Source organism: Delphinus delphis, chromosome 2 (assembly GCF_949987515.2).
Source record: "Delphinus delphis chromosome 2, mDelDel1.2, whole genome shotgun sequence".
Lineage (NCBI taxonomy): Eukaryota > Metazoa > Chordata > Mammalia > Artiodactyla > Delphinidae > Delphinus > Delphinus delphis.
Genome location: NC_082684.1, coordinates 40,275,344 through 40,296,203, shown reverse-complemented (window position 1 = coordinate 40,296,203; position 20,860 = coordinate 40,275,344). Strand labels below are relative to the sequence as shown.

The following is a 20,860-nucleotide window of genomic DNA, read 5'->3' as shown; positions in this document are numbered from 1 at the left end:
GGGGTATGTGTTTGATCCCTCCTCAGGGAGCTAAGATCCCACATGTCTCATGGCCAAAAACCCAAAGCATAAAACAGAAAAAACATTGTAACAAATTCAGTAAAGTCTTATTGAATGGTTTAAAAATGGTCCACATCAAAAAATAAAAAATCTTAAAAAAAAAAGAAAAAGAAATCTCCAGTCATATAATTAGTGTCATTTTAAGGACACTTTGTATACAGATCACTGTGTCCTGGGGCTGATGGGATGATTGTCCCTGAGAATCCTCTACGGTGGTCTTTAGAGACCACATCATCGTTTGAGTTGAACATTAACCCACATCTGCTTCTCTCAATTTTTTTATTTCCAGCTTTTAGGAGTCCTCAACCTCTTTCTGGCATTTAGAATCCTCTTAAGAGAATTCTTTCTGACTAAATCTGGGACCTAAATTTCATCCCTTTTAACTCAATCCCTGTAAAACCTAGAACAGGCACTAAGCAATGTTAAGATCATATGGAACTATTAAGATGGTTTCTTCTTACCCAGATAAATCCAATTACTTTTTTTTTTTTACTTTTATTCAAGTATAGTTGATTTAAAATGTTGTATTAGTTTCAGGTATACAGCGGAGTAATTCAGTTATATATATATACATGTATTCATTCTTTTTCAGATTCTTTTCCCATATAGGTTATCACAGGGTACTGAGTAGAGTTCCCTGTGCCATCCAGTAGGTTCTTGTTGTTTATCTATTTTATATGTAGTAGTGTGTGTATGTTAATCCCAAGCTCCTAATTTATCCCTCCCCCAATTACTTTAAACTATATCTTTGTTGTATATAGAAATATTTTTGGTAACTAGAATATATGTTATCCAGGAATATCCTCCCTCCACAATCTTTGTTCTGGGAGAAAACAGAGCCTCTGGTGCCTAAAGAGAATCTACTCTTCAGTGTGGACTGAGTTGTTCCCTCTACTTTCTTCTGCGAAGCTGTGAACCTCTTCACTTCCCTTTATTTTGGCCCCTTTCTAATGCTAGCAGCTCAGCGGGTCATGGTAGCGGGTCATGGTGTGTCACTGGCCGAGCACTGATTTTCCTAAGTGGCTCTCTGTGTTCTGCCGGGAGTCTCCCCCCTAGGAAGGAGCTTGGGTTTCACCCCGTGGCGGTCTTATCTCCCAGCTCTGTTACATTCTGGCTGAGTGACCTTGATGAGCTAACACACCTCTCTGAATCTCCGTGTCCTTGCTCATAAAATCTTATAAAATTGAGGTAATAAAATCCATGTCATAGGGTTACTGCCCAGATGCAGTGAATGCATATGTAAACCACACAGGAACATAGTAAGCATTCTGTTTCTTCCTCCTTCAAGGAGTGTACCTTAAAAGTGATTTTCTGGAAAACACTGGAAAAGGTGTCAGAGAAAATTACTAAAAAACAGTCACCGAGAGGATTTCTGAGACAGTTTTGTACATTTCAGCCTCCAGACCTAAAAATAAATGCTGTAGCTGAGGAAATTCAGCTGTTCTTGGCAGAGGACTGAGACATCTAAACAGAAGTGTGATCAAAGACAAGACAGAAAACAGGGAAGAGCACTGAAGACTCGGGGCGAAGCACCCAGGAGCGAAGGGTCAGGGCGTGGTGGGGAGGAACCTGCCTCCAGAGCAGCGCTGTCCGAGGGCAGATATTGACTCTTTCACCTGCTGGCTGTGGGACCTCGGGAAGATGGCACAATTTTGCCGCTCCTCGGTTTCCACACGTGTACCCTCAGGCTCTGAGATAATGCGTGGAGGACAGTTGGAACAGTGCTGAGCACAGAGTAGGTGCTCAGGAAGCAGCCACCACTGTCATCAGTGAGAGCTGGGTGCATTTTTATTATTTTTTAATTAATTAATTTATTTTTTGGCTGCGTTGAGTCTTCGTTGCTGCGCGTGGGCTTTCTCTAGTTGCGGCGAGCGGGGACTAGTCTTAGTTGCGGTGCACGGGCTTCTCATTGCGGTGGCTTCTCTTGTTGCGGAGCACGGGCTCTAGGCATGCGGGCTTCGACGGTTGAGGCTCACCGGCTCTAGAGCGCAGGCTCAGTAGTTGTGGCGCACGGGCTTAGTTGTTCAGTGGCATGTGGGATCTTCCTAGACCAGGGCTCGAACCCCTGTCCCCTGCATTGGCAAGCGGACTCTTAACCGCTGTGCCACCAGGGAAGCCCTGGGTGTATTTTTAGATCCTTTGCCCTTTTCTCTGAAAAATTATGACTATATTTATTGTATTAGGAAACGATTTAAACTGCTTTCTGGCTGTAATTGCAACTTGATTCAATTAGACCATTACAGTTTTTTTTTCATTGCTACTAGAAACCTAAGAGATTATCCATTAAAATTCCTTCATTTAGTAGATGAGGAAACTGAGGTCCAGAGAAATTGTGACTCACCAAAGACCATTCAGCACATTACTTAAAACAAACAAATAAATTAGAACCCTTGCGCAACTCGCATGGGAATATAAAATGATGCAGGCACTGCGGAAAGTAATCTAGCAGGCAGTTCCTCAGAAAATTAAACGTAGAAGTACCATATGACCTAGCAATTCCATTTCTGGTTGTATATCCCAAAGAATTGAAAGCAGGGGCTCGAACACATTTGTACATCGATGTCCATAGCACTATTCACAACATCTAAAAGGTGGAAGCAACCTAAGTGTCCATCAATAGATGAATGGATAAACAAAATGTGTTAGTCAGCCTTACAAAGGAAGGAAATTCTGATGCACGTTATAACCTGGATGAACCTTGAATGAATTATGCTTAATGAAATAAGCCAAATACAAAGGGACAAATGTATGATTCCACTAACAGGAGGTACCTAGAATAGTCATTCATAGAGACAGAAGCAGAATGGTGGTGCCGAGGGCTGGCGGCGTGGGTGGGTGGAGAGCTAGGGTTTAAGGGACGTAGAATTTCAGCTTGGGAAGATGAAAGAAGTTCTGTAGGTGGATGGTGGTGATGGTTGTACCACAATGTGAATAGACTTAATCCCACTGAACTGTACACTTAAAAATGGTTAAGACGGTAAATACTATGTTCTGTATATTACACCACAGTAAGGAAAAAACCCTGGGATCAGAAATCCAGCTTTTCCTGACTCCCAGTCCAGGGTCCTAAGCTAGCTACACCTGGCCTTTCCCCATTTTTCTTCTACGTCTCATTAATAAGTGTCCTGTACCCTTAGAGCACCACGTGTTAGCACCCAGATTACTCCCTGATGTGATTTCCACTTGTCCTAGAAGCATGAGCCACTGGAGGAAGTTACCAGGGTCCTGTGTACTTAATACCCACAGAGCAAGGATCTGCCACCTCTTTAACTTTCCGTAAAGTAAGATATAACGTTTGTGATAACAATGTCAGTGTTATTTAAAGATTGTGCATTTGAATCTTTCTCTTCTGACCTGAGTTGAGCCTGTGACGGTAGAAGGAGAAACTGATACTTTAGGGAATTAGGATCCCTGTCTAGTTCCATTCGGCAAATACTTGTCAGATGCCTTCCCTTGGCTTGGCCTGCGCTAAGTGCCGGGAAGCAAAGCTGAAAAGACACGGTGTCTTCTGTTGCTCACAGCCTCGTAGGAATGAGGACACGTAAACGGATACTTAGCTGGCTGCCGAGGAGGAATGATCAAAACTCTCTCTGGGGTCAGGGACAGGGAAATGACATAAGGACAAGGCAGAGGAAGCGGCATGTAGGCTGGGTGCTGAGGAACAAATAAGGGTTCAGTAGGGTTGACAAGGGGGAGAAGGGTATTCTAGACAGAGGAAACAACTTGTGCAAAGCCTCGGAGGGGAGAGGCAGCCTGCGTGTTCAACGAACTCCAGTCACCAGTTCCGCCGTGGGTGTGTTAGGTGCAGGGTAGGGGCTGGGAAAGATGAGTTTAGGAAATGGGACCTCTGAGGGGTTGGGGAGACATTCAGAAAGTGGTGTGTTCCTTGCAGTTGGTCACATAGGTCTGGAACTCAGGAGAGAGGTAGGAGGTGACCACTGTAGCATGGTAGTGAGAACAGGGGAGAAGGCATGGCCTGGGGGAGAGGGTGAAGAGTAGAAGGAGGACAAGGCCTGGGGACACCAGTATTGAAAGGGTGACAGTGGAAGAGGAGGTCAGGAAGGAATGACTTCAGGTTGTGTAAACATCTCAATCTGCAGCTCATCTGCTAGTTTTACTTGTGAAATAGGCCAGTGGTTTTACAGTGTGATTTCCCCAGAAACTGATGCTTGCAATAACTTTTGAGTAGTGCTAGCCAGGTTCAGGAGAAAATGGTCCTTGGCCAGAAAACCGAGAGCTTGGGGAAGTATCTATTAGGAGGTAGGTAAGTTGAAATGTTTTTAAGGACCCTGAACAAGCTTTCATTTTGTTGTGTAATTCCAGATCAAGGTAAGGTACACTGCTTTCTTTAAAAATACAGACTTCAGGCCTTTGCCAAGGATTTTGTGACCACCTGTGATTCTGGGAGCTTAGTGACTTCAAGAGTTCCTAATGTTATGAACCTAGAGGGTATCATGCTTAGGGAAATAAGTTAGAGAAAGACAAATATTGTATGATATCACCTATATGTGGAATCTAAAAAATAAAACAAACTAGTGAATATAACAAAAAAGAAACAGACTCAGATATAGAGAACAAACTAGTGGTTACCAGTGGCGAGAGGGAAGGGGGCAAGAAAGGGGTAGAGGATTAAGAGGTATAAACTACTATGTATAAAATAAGCAAGCTACAAGAATATATTATACAACATGGGGAATATAGCCAATATTTTATAATAACTATAAATGGAGTATAATCTATAAAAATTTTGAATCACTATGTTGTATACCTGAAACTGATATAACATTGTAAATCAAGGATATTTCAACTAAAAAAAAAAGTTCCTAATGTTGACTCCACTGGGTAGTGTCTTACATAGTCCCAAAAACTGTGAGGAAGTCGTGCGTACTGTTTTGGATTGTAATCATTTGTCATGGAGCTTGGTGACTATTAGAAACATAAACACAGAATTTCAGAGATGGAGGATCTTTAAAAACACTTTGTCTAGGGCTTCCCTGGTGGCGCAGTGGTTGAGAGTCCGCCTGCCGATGCAGGGGACACGGGTTCGTGTCCCGGTCCAGGAAGATCCCACATGCCGCGGAGCGGCTGGGCCCGTGAGCCATGGCCGCTGAGCCTGCGTGTCCGGAGCCTGTGCTCTGCAACGGGAGAGGCCACAACAGTGAGAGGCCCGCGTACCGGAAACAAAACAAAACAAAAAACACACTTTGTCTAACTCCCTGGTTGGTAGGTGAAGCTGAGGCTGAGAGGTGAACCAACCTCACACAGTAGAATGGAAGGAGCACACACTGGTCTGAGGATCGCGAGACCTCATTCTACTCCTGCCACTGCTTTCCAGTCTGTACCTCTGTAACGCAATGATGTTAACACCTACAGTACCCACTTCAAATGAGGTAGCACCCATGAAAGCATTTTCAAAGTGGTATGCACAATACAGGAGTAGTTATGAGTATTGTTACGTTATGAGTAGTAATTTTACAGCACGCTGAGAGGTGTCATTATCTTCATCCTCCCTTTGAACAATCCACCAACATCATCAAGATTATTAAGCACTTAATTGTACATGAGGCTGTGTTAGCTTTTTATTTTGGAGAGAGTCGTATTTCTGTTTTCCCAGGAGCCTTTTTTTCCAATTAAGCATTTTTTTTCTTATACCTTTTTAAAATTGTAGTTGATTTACAATGTTATGTTAGTTTCAGGTGTACAGCAAAGTGATTCACATATATATATTATATATATATATAATATATATATATTCTTTTTCAGATTCTTTTCCATTATAGGTTATTACAAGATATTGACTATAATTCCTTGTGCTATACAGTAGGTCCTGTTATTTTTCTATTTTTTATTTTTAAAGATGTTGGGGGTAGGAGTTTATTAATTTATTTATTTATTTTTGCTGTGCTGCGTCTTCGTTTCTGTGCGAGGGCTTTCTCTAGTTGTGGCAAGCGGGAGCCACTCTTCATCGCGGTTCTTCATCGCGGTGCGCAGGCCTCTTACTATCATGGCCTCTCTTGTTGCGGAGCACAGGCTCCAGACGCACAGGCTCAGTAGTTGTGGCTCACGGGTCCAGCCGCTCCACGGCATGTGGGATCTTCCCGGACCAGGGCACGAACCCATGTCCCCTGCATTAGCAGGTAGATTCTCAACCACTGCGCCACCAGGGAAGCCCCTATTTTTCTATTTTATATACAGTAGTGTGTATCTGTTAATCCCAAACTCCTAATTTACCTCTCCCCACTCCCCAACCCCCAAGTTGAGTACCTGAGTGCACCCCAAAGAGAGATTTTTAACAAATAAACAGAGAAGGAGCAAGCACCCATTGGTGAGCTCTGCCCATGCTGCTGCCCTCGCCTCTGTGTGCGATCCTTCCCCACCAGAGAGGCAGGAAAGCCAAGATCCCCGAGCCAGCACATCCGTTCTCACCACCGAATCAGCATGGTGGGTCATCTCTCCTTGGCTTCCTGAGATTTCCTGATGATCCTCTCTTTGGAACGTAAGGTCAGCACTGTTCCTGGAACTGGTGTCTGCTGGATAGTTTACTTGCCCTTTTGTTTCTTCCCTTCAGAAGGAAATGCTTTCTGAATGCCTTCTTACCTTTTCAAGTAGAAGGTATTATTATCATTCCTTGTCTGTAGAAGCTGTTTGGATGCCCATTTATATAACACTAGAGAGTCATAGATGTTCAAGACCTGGGGGCTTCGTATGGTATAATAACGTCAGTGCGTCCTCTGAATTCGGGGTGAGGGGTGTTCTTGTCTGTCGTTCAAGGAGAGTGAGGGGTTGAACAGGATGGGCACCAACATCTTACCCAGTGTAACTCCTAACCCAGTATTACTTTCCTTCCCCTCACCCTTCCCATCATCATCTTTACCCCCACCCCCAAGATTGGGTAGCCATACACCCAAAACTCAAAAGTCCTCCCAAATTTCACATGAGCTTGGATAGAGAGCTGAGAACTCGCGTGTGAGAACGCTCCCCACGGAGCACAGAGTCGCGGGAGGAGGCGAGGGGGGCACACAGCTTTTAGCCCAGTTTTCTACTTGAAAAAAATTCCCAAGTCATTAACCAGTGATCCTGACAACTGAAAATAACCATAGTATTCACCCCAAAATGTACAGCGGAAGACTTTTTCTTGCTTGCCCTTTTGTCTCTCATGTCTCATCTTCGCTGTGAAGGGGTGTGTGTGTTAACTGCTCACACGTGCATGTCCCAAAAGCAAGACCATCCTCCCCTCCCCCCTCAGAGAACAGGTTGTAAAAACTGGCAACACCCACAGAAGGTAGCACAGGAAAGATACATAAAGATACACACTCGTGTGTGAAAAACAGACCTAGACTTTCTAGATTGCTGACCTTAAAGATGATTTTTTAATTGTTATTTTTTTTTTTTACTTGGTTTTGGTATAAATACACGTTTTCTGTTGGCCACCATGTTACCGAGTTTCCTAAACTGGCACTGAATTATCCCAAAATGTGAATAATCATGACACAGACGAAAATGTATGGTTTGCTTAGAGGTTCTGCAGTTGCGCTGAGCTTTGGCCTCTTCAGCTCCAGAAAGACTTGAGGGAGTCCTCGTGAGTCCCCAGAGCTTAGGAAGGTGATGCCCTCTGTCTCTGAGGTGAGCATTCCTTTGTGCTAAATCATCTCCGGTGAGAGATCACAAGGCGCCAGTGCTGACTTGGGTGAGGTCAACGCCCTTTTCTCCGGGCTCACACAGGTGGCCAGGTTAAATAAGTGCTGAAAGGAGTTTGGTGCTTTCTCCTGAGTCACCTTTGTCAGTTCGGGAGGCATTGTAAACTTGGCCTCAGAAGGAGATTATAGCATGCTTTCGCTCCTAAGCTTTACAGAAATTAAGCTGTGTGTTTGCATGTGGGCTTATCTGTCATCACGCCTATCAGATTTCATCCTCTGTGCGTTGCCTGGAGGAGTCTCGTCTGCCTCTGTGTACAGAGAAGGAACCACAAGTAATTTGGGATCCTCTTTTAGCCCTGAGTGTGTCTCACATCTGTTACCAGGCAATTGACCAGAGCGGCACTGGGCTTGATCCTCTGCATTTCCTCCTCCCCTCCTGGCAAAGATTGGAATGGTCAAGGCAGCAGCCAAAGGTGGTCAGCCAGGAGGGGGCTGAGGAAGTGGAGGGAAAACTGGGACCAGGGTCATGCAGAGGATCCAGCTCTCCATCGTTAGAGCCAATTTTTGAAATAGCGTTACAGGGAAAATCCAAAAGTAAGTTACTGAAAGGTCCTTTAAAAAGAGGATGGTTAACATGAAGCCTGGCAGCCCCTGCCCTTTGCCGGGACTGGAGTTCCCATATGAGGAAATGGAGCTTCAGGCTTCTTACTGAAACTAACACCTTCAGAAATGGACCAGTTATTCACAGATAGGCCAGGCTAGTGTTGGCAGAAAACAGAAAAATACTGATCTTCCTAGAGGCTTCATTTTTGGCATTCTTTATCATTTTATTAAAGTTACTATTCTCAACTTCCTTCCCCCATTTTAGATTGTTTAGGACCTCTATTCTTAGGAAACTTACATTTTATCTGTGGCCAGCAGCGTGAAGGATTTTTTTTTTAATGAAGTATTAATACCACATGACTCTTTAATCTTCATATCTCAGATAGGAGCATAAAGATATCAGGTTTTGTAAAATGAGCGTGGAAATCTTTTCTATGTAGGGTTTTGCTAACTGATGTCTGCGGGTCAGAAGAGCTTTTTGTTTTAAGTTGGAAAAACTCTAAGGAACACACTTAAAAACTCTAAGTAGTGCACTTTGTTTTCTTTCATTTGTCCCTTCCAGTGATCAAAGAGCATTAACTTTTAGCAGGTGGTGCTTAGGTTTGGTTTGGACACCCAAGATAATGTGTATCCAGGATAAAGAAGGGTGTTGGCCTGGGTTTCATCGGGAGGAAATAAAGACCTTGTGTAGTACGCCTCTGGAGGATCCTTCTTTAGCACTTGCTTCCTTTCAATAGCTGCACTTTGGGGGATCACAGCTATCAGGTGAGCTTCCTTTTCCTTCAACACTTGGGAGTTATTGGAGAGCAGTGAAACCCTCACCATTAGTCAGAGATGCTCGGGTCTGGTTTGCCAGGAATAAAACCTTCTTGGCCAACAACACGGGCATTGGCACAAGGGCCCGACCTTGGGCTTCTGTCTCTGAGACTCATCTCTGATCTTAAACTTTTTTTAACCAGTGTTATCACATGACCTTAGTGAAGCTACTGAGATGGCTTGGGTTTCAGGGGAAGCTATAATGAGTATAAAACACAGGCAAGGCAGAGTGTTAAGAGCATTGATAAGGAATAAGTATATGCCCATGTAAAGGCTGCTGGATTCTAATCAGAGACAGGATGGAAAATATAGCCAACAAACCTGCAACAGATTTTAGCACTATTCCTGCCCCAGTGCAGAAAGAGAAAGAGGACAGGGCATTTTTGTACTTGTTTCCATTAGGAGGGAATGAAGTGCACTGTAGACTGTCTCTGGAGATATCTCACAGAATATTCTGATGTGGCTCAAGTAAGACATTGATCCATTGGTGTGTTCAAATATACTTACATACTCACCTGCCCACTCCTTCAGTAACTAGCTCTGGAGATCAGCTTAAACATGTTTTATTTCATTTTTATAAAGCAAGTCCACTTCAGACCCAAGGAAAACATGGCATCTTCAGCTGAGGGAGGTACAGTTGTCTTCAAAATTTTTCTAATTCCAAATAGAGAAGAAAGGATAAGACTGTAGACTGTTGATGTAGGCACAGAGCCTGGAGGACATTGCTCTCCCCTCCCACCTGACGACAGATGGGTCATTCAGGTGGTTCTTTCAGTGTCTCCAGTAAGACAGTCCCGCTCCTCCCGGGGAAGCGCCTTCTCTCACTGAATGGCATTGAGTATTAGAAATTTTTGTTTTAATTTTCCTTATGACATCCTTGCATACACTCCTTTAACTTCCACTCCCCATACTTATTTCTCCCATTTAGAACCGTCTCTTCTGGCCAACAGCACTTCCATTATTTGAAACTATCAACAGTGGCATCTGTCTTTTCTTCTCCAATATAAAGACCCCAGTTGTTGGAAATAAAACCAGGTGGTCAGAATGAAGGATTCCTTGGGTTCAAGCCTATTCCTTTTCTCTCCCTTCTCTTAGCACCTGCTCTGGGTGTACATCTCCATCCCTTCTCCCTCCATAGAGTCAGAGAAAGAAGAACAGCTTGTGGGCCAGCAAAGGAAGTACAACATAGGTAAACACACACAGTGCTGTGCATTCTTACCTGGGCATCATCCCAGGATTGCTCCTGACCTGTCACTGCTCTTTCATCCACAATCCAAATGAGAAGATTTGTAAACCTCAAAAGGAGGTTTAGCATAGTGACTGAGGGCAAAGGCTTTTACTGTTAGATAGGCCTGGCTTCAAATCTCAGCTCTACTGCTCCCAAACTGTGTGGCCTGGGGCAGGTTCCAGGTGGGTCTGTTCCTCAGTTTCCCTATTTTTTTTTAATTTTTATTGGAGTATAGTTGATTTACAGTGTTGTGTTAGTTTTAGGTGTACAGCAAAGTTCATCAGTTATACATATACATATATCCACTCTTTTTTAGATTCTTTTCCCATATAGGTCATTACAGAATACTGAGTAGAGTTCCCTGTGCTATACAGTAGGTCCTTATTCGTTATCTATTTTATATATAATAGTGTGTATATGACAATCCCAATCTCCCAATTTATCCCTCCCTCCCTTTCCCCCCTGGTAACCAGAAGTTAGTTTTTTACATCTGTGAGTCGATTTCTGTTTTGTAGATAAGTTCATTTCTACCATTTTTTTAGATTCCACATATAAGCAATAGCATATGATCTTTGTCTGGCTTACTTTACTCAGTATGACAATCTCTAGGTCCATCCATGTTGCTACTAATGGCATTCTTTTGTTCTTTTTTATGGCTGAGTAATATTCCATCTTCTTTATCCATTCCTCTGTCGATGGGTATTTAGGTTGCTTCCATGAGCTGGCCATTGTGAACAGTGCTTTAACGAACATTAGGGTGCATGTATCTTCTCAAATTATGGTTTTCTCAGGGTAGATGCCCAGTAGTGGAATTGGGTCATATGGTAGCTCTATTTTTAGTTTTTTAAGGAACCTCCATACTGTTCTCCATAGTGGCTGTATGAATTTACATTCCCACCAACAGTGCAAGAGGGTTCCCTCTTCTCCACACCCTCTCCAGCATTTATTGTTTGTAGATTTTCTGATGGTGGCCATTCTGACTGGTGCGAGGTGATACCTCATTGTAGTTTTGATTTGCATTTCTCTAATAATTAGCAGTGTTGAGTATCGTTCCATGTGCCTCTTGGCTATTTTTATGTCTTCTTTGGAGAAATGTGGCTGGCACTGGTGGTTGCCAGCTGTATGCCCACCACCGCAGCTGGCAGGAAGGGGTATGAGAGGAGAAGGTTGCTGACTAGTCTTCATAACGAGGTCAGACTCTACCTGTGATAGTGGCAAAACACAGAGACACAGGAGGCTGCAACATACACAAGCATGGATTTTATCCACCCCAGGGTGGCCTTCATGGCCGTGAACCATACTCTGTTCTGTGTCCTGTGTTCCTTCTCTGCACTCCCTCCTCAGGACTCTCTGTAGAGTCATAAAATTCCTTCTTCCTGACTAGGAGCATCTCCCTGGAATACTGATGGGGATGTCCTATGGCATGCTTACCAGCACTATCTGCTAACTCTCTGCCCTTTGGTCCGAAGTTGAATGAAAGGAAAAGGTCCTTTTGTTTGCCCAACAGCCAAATCCATCTGTTAAGTAGAAAATACAGTGTTCTCTCTCTCCTGGAAGAAAATCTCATTAGATTAATGGCCCTATTTATATAACTAGTCCTCTTCCTATGAAATCAGATTTTGGAAGGAAATATACTTGTAGTCATTGCCTACGTTTGAATGAGTTTCAGAGTACATTTGGACCCTGTTATCTCTAGACACATTGTTAACATGGGGTGAGTTTGAACTCTATCCTCTGGAACATCTGAAAACTCAAAACCAAAGCCGCCTCAGGTGTAGCAGAGCCCACAAGACATGACAAGTGCTATAGCTGACCTCAGAATTATAGGAAAGTGTTGCACTGCACCCTTCACCCTGCATTCAGCACTTCCCTTCTGTTGTGAAAGCAGATACAACTGCACGTTAAAACCTGCGTATCATCTGTATTCTTACTTTCAATTGTCTTTAGAAATCTTTGCTGTCAGAAAAATTGTTTTTCACTGAGACCATCACTACCACCCCCCTGTTGGAGTCTGGGGCTGTGAAGGTAGAAACAGACCTTGGTCCCTTTTCCTGGCTGCAAAGTATGAGAGAGAGAGAGACAGAGCCAGATAAGCCTCGGGGCCAAGGCTCACCTCAGATGTTCATCTCTCAGAGGCTTTTCAGTCCATGCCCCTGCCTTTAGGTCGGACAGGATGGCCCTCCAAGTGGTTTAACAAGATGCTTGCTGAAACTCACTAGCTTTGGTTGAAGGCTTGCTCTTGTGCCAGGTATTTCACACTGATTATCTCATTTACTCATTATCATATTAGGATATACAGAAAAGTCTCCATTTTATAGTTGAGGAATCTGAGGTCCAGGGACGTTAATACATTTGTCCAAAGTCACACAGCTCATCAATGGGAGAACTGGCATCCAGACACAGCAGTGAAGCTGCAGGGCCTCACCAGTTCCCCTCTGGGCCCTATCAGAGGAGTTCTTATATCTTTTATGATCCGTCCCTGGCTGGCAGGAGGCTTGGCAGGACATTCCTGTACAGACCTGGCCTGCATTGCTTATGTTTCTTCAGGAAGGTGCCTGGATGACTGCTTTCCCCTGTGGTCATGCCTTCTCTGCGGCCTTGAAGGAACTGTTGTTTCTCATTCTCTGGGCAGGTGTGCTTCTGATTCCTTCTGGATCCTCTAGAGAAATTCCACTTTCACGAGGGCCACAGGAGGAAGGGGAATATGAAACGAGTCCACACATTCTTGCCCCTGCTCTCCAGTTAGCTGGAGACTTACATTCGGGGTGGAATCAGATTTTCCACCCTGGCCTCCTCCCTCTTTGCGGCTTATAACGTGCTTTCATTGACCCTAGCAGCCATTCTGCTTCCTTTAGTAAATGTGTCCAGAATCTTCCATGGAGTCACTTTATTTTCCTCTTTGGCTGACTTCCCCATTGGGACCACAGTCGGGGAGAAGGTCAGTTGAGGTGAGGCAAGCTTTCAGTATGACCTTAGACACAGCTGAGTGATGGCTGTAAACGCCACGGTTGTTAACTTGTTTGGCATTCGGGTCCCAGTAGGGGCATAAGCAAACAGAGGAAGTTTTCTGCAACGGGATCGTGCCGTCACCATCACAGCAGCAGGAACACCGTGTTTAAGGCGAGTCCTGGGCCTGGCCTAGGGCAGTGAACCCCTCCTGTCCCCAACCCCATACCCCTCCACCGACATGTACTGTGAAAGATTCCAGGCCTGGGACTGATGTTCAGTGTTCCCTGAACTTCCCACCTCTGCATCTTTGTAGGAGGGAGGGGTTAGTCACAGAGGAGCTATAACCCTCCCCGCCCAGCCTTCCACGCCCTCAGCACCACCCATCACCCCTCCTCCTGCCCGGAATGGTCCCTGTGCTGGTTTCTGTTCCGTGGTCTTCATCCTGCTCTGGCTTTCTCATGAGCTCCTGCTGCCACCCCGGCCTTCTTTCCACCCTATGCCAGGGCTCGGAGCCAGGGCTCAGGCATGCGGGGAGCCAGCCAGGTATGAGGCCGAGGGGAGTGGTGGGAACAGGGGGTCACCCGCCCCAGCTAATGAGGCAGCCACTGCTCAACTCCAGGTCATTTTCACCAAGAAGAAGTGCAGGTCCAATGTTCCAGAATATTCCATCTTCCAAGGGAATTTGGAAAACTTGACTTTCATGTGTGTGATGTGACATTTGCTACTTTTTAAATGTTTGACAAGTAGTTAAAATTATTTTAGAAACACTCTATGTGGGCCAAATAAAATGTCTGTGGCCTGGAGCTGCTCTCAGTTCTATTCTCTCTCCCTCCACCTCTGCCCTCCCAGCATCAGCTCTTTCTCACCAAACGGTGATGGCCCTAGGTGTCAGACCTCTCACCCTGGCCTGCACCCCAGGCTTACAGGGCTAGTCAGCTCCTGGGGGATGTTTGCGCATCTCAGATGCAAAGCTGAGCTCACCAACCTCCCAGATCTGCAAGACCTTGAGAAATGGTAGATGTTTTTGTTTTCATCCCTTTGACCAAAGTTACTACCGCTACTACTACTATACTTCTGTTAACACTAATACTCCCAACAATAATCAGTCTCTCTTTTGTTATCCTCTTCCGTCCCTCAACAGCCGGAGAGGACCCTGGGACCTGGCTGTCCTCCTGCCCCTTCCCCCCAGCTCCAGGCAGTGTGGAATGTGCTCATTTTTCTTCCACAAGCTCCCCAGGACCTGCGCCCCTCTTTTCCTTTCCACTAACCAGAAAATCTAGTTTCCAGACTTGTCGTGTCTTCTCGGCTGTCGTCTCAGCCTCCTAACTAGTCAGCCCCCTACCCACAAATCTCTTACCCCTCCATGAGGGATTTTTCCATCCCATCGTGGCTAGAGTCATCCCTGAGTCACAGGGCAGCTCTCGTCATTCACCTCTTCGTACGCTTTCGTCGGGTTCTACTGGCTGCCCCACTGTTCCTCGGCCGTCCTTTCACAGCAGCCCTACCACCCTATAGGCTCCCTCACCAACGTGGCCGGTGGTTGCCTACCGCTGTGCCAACTGCGTTCTCAGGCGTGACTGCCCTCTTCCTTCCTGGCTCTGTTAATTCTATGTATCTGCCTCATGTCAGCAACTGTCATCTCTTCTGGGAGGCCATCGCCTGCCCTCTCACCACCAGCCCCCAATGCGATTTTCCCAGTCTCTCTCCGAAGCTCCCGCTGCACTTGGCAGTGTCTCTCTTCCTTTCGTCCAGCTGCGTTACAGATAAAGTGTGCTTGCCTCGGCCCCTTCTCTTGATCAGCTCCTTCTTGGGGGGAGACACTGTCCTTGTCATCCATGTACCCACCCCCTATGAGGCCTAGTGCACTGCCTTGCATAGACACCTACAAACCTTTGTAAATTGAATTTTTTTATGTGGAGAATGAATATCTTGAGCCCTTTAGATACAGCCAAAGTTAATACTGCTGGGCTTCCCTGGTGGCGCAGTGGTTGAGAGTCCGCCTGCCGATGCAGGGGACGCGGGTTCGTGCCCCAGTCCGGGAAGATCCCACATGTCGCGGAGCGGCTGGGCCCGTGAGCCATGGCCGCTGAGCCTGCGTGTCCGGAGCCTGTGCTCCGCAACAGGAGAGGCCACAACGGTAAGAGGCCCACGTACCGCAAAAAAAAACAAAAACAAAACTGCTTGGTTATTTGAAAGGATTTATCAGAATTCTAAGCATAAGCTAGTGAAAGGGCTATTCTGCCTGACTCCATTCCCAGGGATGAAGTTTATAGAGGAGAGCAGCCACGATTTGGTCTCCTGTTCCTTGGGCAGTGCTTTTCCACGGTGCCCCTTGGGAGGCTGGCTTGCGTGCCGGGGCAGGGAAAAATGGGCAAAGTTGTTCAGACACCAGGGCTTCTGCCACCCTGGCATCAAGAGCCCCACACTGTTCCTCTTGCCCAGAAGAACAAGTTGTACTCACACATTCACAAGGTGTCCTCTGCTCGCACCGTTGGCAGGCCTGGGAGTTTCCCACAAGCCATCTGGGTCTGTTCTGCTGTCCTTGTAGCTTGAGTTTTTTGCAGCATTGTTTGTTTTTTGTTAATTAGCTCTTAGAATAGACATGGCTATTCCATCAGGGATTGTATCCCATTGACTTTCCTAAGGAGAGAATCTACTCATTTCTTTTGTATATTTATTTTCCCCTGCCTTTCTGAGTTGCACAGACTTATCTGGGGAGAGCCCACGCAGCATGAGCTCCTAGCTCTTTCAGAACGGAGTTGTTTATGAGCTATATTTCCTAAGTCTACGCTGATCACCGTGCGTGCCCAGAGTGCTAACTGCTGTGGAGCTCTGAAAGCTGCTTTTACTGTTGAGCTCCACGTCCAAATTCAGCACCACCAGGCCTTTCATTCCTTGTCTCTAGGAGAGAGGAGAAACCATTAAACCCCATCCGTGTCTTCAGTTTTTACTAGCTCCCCTTGGAAGCGTTTTTAGCACTTTATGAGGTCTGTCCTGTCAGATTTGCTTGGGGACTTCGGCAGCCTCCTCCCTCCACCTGATCCCGTTCACCTGAAGCAATCCACGAGGTTTTGCAGCTTTGGACACCTGACATGGCAGGGCTGCTCACCTCCCAACCCTACCCTTTCTTGTGTGCACCTTCAAGATTTTTTCCAAAATACTGTGTAAATTCCACTCCAAAGCCATTTCTATGAACACACCATTACTTTTGTGTTCATAAATCAGACTTGGAAAGGGGTGCTTGGGGACTGTTATAAATTCATTTAAAGATAACTTGATTGAAAGTGTTTAAAAAGTTGTTATCCAAGGCAATTTTCTTTTGATAATGGGAAATTAGCTTATGTGTCTTTAAAATTGAAAATGACATTCTGGCCATGAAAAGGGAATTATCCTATACGGGTCTTTGGTCAGGATACGATCAGAATGCCTTTATTGACCACTCTGGGAAAGGAGGGTTAGCCCAAAACATCTTGATAGGAGCTCAGCTGCGAGGAAGTGCCCAATTGATATAAATACAGAGGATTTATATACACACATTCCTTGAATGTATGGCAGTGCTTTTAAATTTTGGGCTATGTGGCAAGAGTCCCAGTCATGAGACATTTCAAAATGGAGGGGCAGGAGAGAAGGGAGCATCTCAAAGGAAAAAACTTTTCACTCAAAACTGTGATATCTTTGTTGCATAATAAAAGCGGCCAACTTTGTTTTTCCTGGAGCCCGAACACAGAACTTTTAAGTTTTTCACCCTTGCGGCTTCTTCACACAGCTCTTCAGAAAAATGACTCTCATTCTTCTCTCTGTGGTCTTGTCAGAGAGTGGGAATCCTGGCCGGCTGGTTGGGTCTCTCAGAAGAATGGCACAGCTGTTCTGAAAAGTAGCCCCATTCATAAGATGCCGGCTGTCCACAACTGCAGTGCTAGAGAAAAGCACACTATTTTATAAAGCGTTTCTTTTCTTTAAAGAGGAAAAAAAATATACATGGTATTTACAGGAAAGAAAACCGGGCCCCTCGGTTTTATTTTCGGTGCCACGTCTGAAATGGAAGTGGGGAAGGCCATAAATACACATGAGCAATTTGCGCGTCATGTGTAAAGGAAAATTGCGCCTTTACGGGATGATTCATGGTGGCTGTGCCGCTGGGAAAATTCAGCCGGTTAAGCCAGATCAGCCGGAAAGCCTCCCATCGGCTCTTCTGCCAGAGCGAATGCCTACCGTCTTGTGACATACTTATTGTCTAGGATTGAATGATCGACTCTCTTTCTCCCCCTCTCAGTTCATGACCAAGAACCCCACTATGCGCTTGGGCAGCCCGAGTCTGGGTGGCGAGCATGCCATCTTGCGACATCCTTTCTTTAAGGAAATCGACTGGACCCAGCTGAACCATCGCCAAGTAGAACCGCCTTTCAGACCCAGAATTGTAAGTTGTCCGAGACCACCTTAGTAGACCTTCTTCTTTCTTAAAACGTCTCAGTGTTTCACTGAGCAGCCCGGTGGTCCCCTGGGGAATGATCAGACCGGAAGCTCAGCCTGCCGCTCTGCAAGGTACTTCACCCAGGAGAAAGCTGGGCTCCTTGCCCCTGAGGCAACATCTCTGTGTGTGTGTGTGTGTGTGCCAGGGTTACTTCTCCAAAAGTTTTTACCTCTTGCTTGCCCTGGCCCCATCCTCTCTTAATTTAAAATTTCCTGGGGTCTAAGAGGCCTTGAAGCTTTCCAGGTTTCCCCAACATTGTTCCTAGCTGCTTTCCTTACGCTCCTTAGTCAGGGTGCCTTTCCCAAGCCCCCAAGAAAGTAGAGAGGCCATGGAATGCTCCTCAAAGCCCTAAGCCTGGCTCCCTGGCTTGGAGAGCTCAGGTCTGTAACAGCTACTGCAGCACAGGGCTCAGGGCAGAACAGGCCGAGTCCTCTTTGACTAGGAAATACTGGGAGCACCTCACTAGGAAGTGAGGCAGCTGAGTGGGGTGGCGTTCCTGAGGGTGGTCCAGCTCTCGGTCTGAGAGCTAAGCTTCTTCTCATGGGTGGGTCAAGAGAACCACAACGGGAAGGCAGAGAAGCTGGGCTGGCAGTACTTCAAGAGTTAGGGGGACGAGGGGTGCTCAAAGGCAGAGAGAAAACTATCATTGACTCAAGGAAGAGAAGTAGGAGGTCTCACAATGGTAAAAATGATTTCTCCAGCGTTAGTTTATGAAGATGTAAAATACACATTTCCAAGCGTCATTAGCTTCATCTGTAACAGCCTGCTAGGTTGTGACACAGAGACAAAGCCACTTCCTTTAATGGACATCCCCCTGCCAGCCCCTCTGGGAGGAGGGAAAGCTTTGCCAGCAGGGCAGAATGAATCTGACTATTGAGTAAAGTGAGAGGCATTTGTTCCCTAAACTCAGCATTTCCAAGAAGTCTTTCAAGAAAATCTCTTCAAGCATCTAGACCTTTGTAAGACAGGAGGTGGGGCAAGCGTGACTTTGCTCTACCTCTGTTGGTTTATGTGCCTCTCCATTAGGCCTGCTGAGAAGTGGTACCTCAGTGAAATGGGGAGGGTGAACCAGCTGGCTGGGTCAGGTGAGCACATTAATTTTTCAGTTTCCCAACCTAAGGCTGGCCTGCTCAGCAAGATTTTTGTGGGGTTAGTGACTTGACGGTTACCAAATGCCCTAGTAATACACAATGCAGTAGAAGTAGTATAAAGCACTGTTTAACCGATCGTCATAACTGTGAATAACACTACCGAGAGAGCTGCAGGGCAGGCCTCCGAACTCATTGAAATGGGCTAAGTCCCGTGGAAGATGACTAAACCTCAAGTGCATAGAATCTGAAATTTCCCTTGTTTCCTTTTTGACAGAAATCCCGAGAAGACGTCAGTAATTTTGACCCCGACTTCATAAAGGAAGAACCAGCTTTAACTCCAATTGATGAGGGACATCTTCCTATGATTAACCAGGATGAGTTTAGAAACTTTTCCTTTGTCTCTCCAGAATTGCATCCATAGCCGTATGGGGAATGGGAGAGATGGCATGAGAATCAAAAGGGGATAGAGATTTTTCCAGGAATTTCCTTTGTGGGGACCTCCTCAGCATCAGCCTTAGAACAAGAACCTTACCTTCAGGGAGCAGGTGGAGAACTCTGTGAAGGACGGAACGTCAAGAGATCAACTACAGTATTTCAAGTCCTGAGGGAGCCACGGTCCTGGAAACAGTTGATACTGAAATGAGATTTCATGAAGAAATACACTGCTCAGCCTCTGAGTTTCCATAGCTACTTGGGGTTCGGGAGATTAACAGGAGCCAAAAGGAGAAAAGGTGTGAAGAATAAATCAGATCCTAGAACTTCTGAGCCAATCAATCAGGCGTTTTACTTCAAGGGACAAACCTAGACTTTGTATGGAGTGCCGGGCTCTTCTGTAAGCCACTGAGCCCCGAATACTGGCAGACTTCTGCAAGAAGTCTGGAAGTAAGGAAGAACTTGAAGAGAAGGAAAGGGATGGCTTCCAAATAGAACAATTTACTCTGAACAAAAAAGTGTGTCCATAAAGCTCATAACTTAAAGCCCCCTCCTGACAACAGATGGGCACCAAGGCAACGGCCACAGCTTATTCTTTTATCCTTACTTTCATTTAATAGATATTTATTGAGTGCCCAGTGAGACGGGGCCGCAATACCCAGCAGTGTAAACAACAGACTTGCTTTCACCAAGCTTTCATCCTTAAGTTACGTGAATGGCATTTGCGTTCTGTGAAAGGCCTCTCCACGTTGCCTACGTCATACTTTGCACATAACGTTTTTCACAGAAGGCAGCTCAATGCCCCAACAGCAACTATCCACATAATCGGCAGGTTAATCAGCAGGTGAGCTCAGGTGCTCGCTGACCTGTGGAATCTCATCATGGGGGCAATGTGCCAATATTGCTCTGGACTCATCACTGAAGAATCGCACTCCACTCGCATCCATGACCAGACTTATGGCTTATACCTTAGCAATTTATTTAAATTATATTTTAAGAGACAAAGATGTTTGTTTGGTATGCATTTTAATAATTAGAAATGGCTCTTGTAAGCAGGACATGTATCAAAGAAGGACCTTATAATATGTACCCATGTATGCAGTTGGAGAATTTTATCTGGCTGAAATAAATGCATTTTGTAACAAAAGGGATTTTTCTTGTCCAGAAGGATTTGTCCCATCCCCACTAGGAGAGGAGATATGTAATTAAAATAAGCTTTGAGCAGAATGGCTAGAACTCTTGACTCAAAGCAATGTCCTGAGAGCAAAGGTTGGCATCACATTGTGTAAGGCACTTAAATGAACGTGGCCTGTCTCTTCCTAACCACAACTTTCATTCTGAGTCAGGGTAATGACTGCTAAGTATCGCTGCCACAGAGTAACCCTCAAACTCCTAGTAGCTAGACATAGTAATTGCTTATTTCTCATCCAGTGAGAGCAAGTTCAACGGCCCTCTTCCAACTCATAACTGTGCCCTCTGATAACGCAGCTTCCAAGATTGCCATAGCAAGGGAAGGGAGCGATGGAGGCGGTGCTTACTATTTAACTACATCTCCTAGAAGGGACACACATCA

The 20,860-nt window shown here is 45.5% G+C and overlaps 1 protein-coding gene across 1 annotated transcript in view; it reads left to right on the top strand.

Annotated features, from left to right (window-relative positions):
- PRKCH (protein kinase C eta) overlaps nucleotides 1-20,432 on the top strand; it is a 222,216-nt gene extending 201,784 nt beyond the window's left edge. Inside the window, exons 13-14 of the mRNA XM_060004442.1 lie at nucleotides 17,567-17,710; nucleotides 19,130-20,432. Of these exons, the coding sequence (XP_059860425.1) occupies nucleotides 17,567-17,710; nucleotides 19,130-19,276 (291 nt within the window). The 3' untranslated portion in view covers nucleotides 19,277-20,432. The remainder of the gene's footprint in view (nucleotides 1-17,566; nucleotides 17,711-19,129) is intronic.
- The last annotated feature ends 428 nt before the right edge of the window (nucleotides 20,433-20,860 follow it).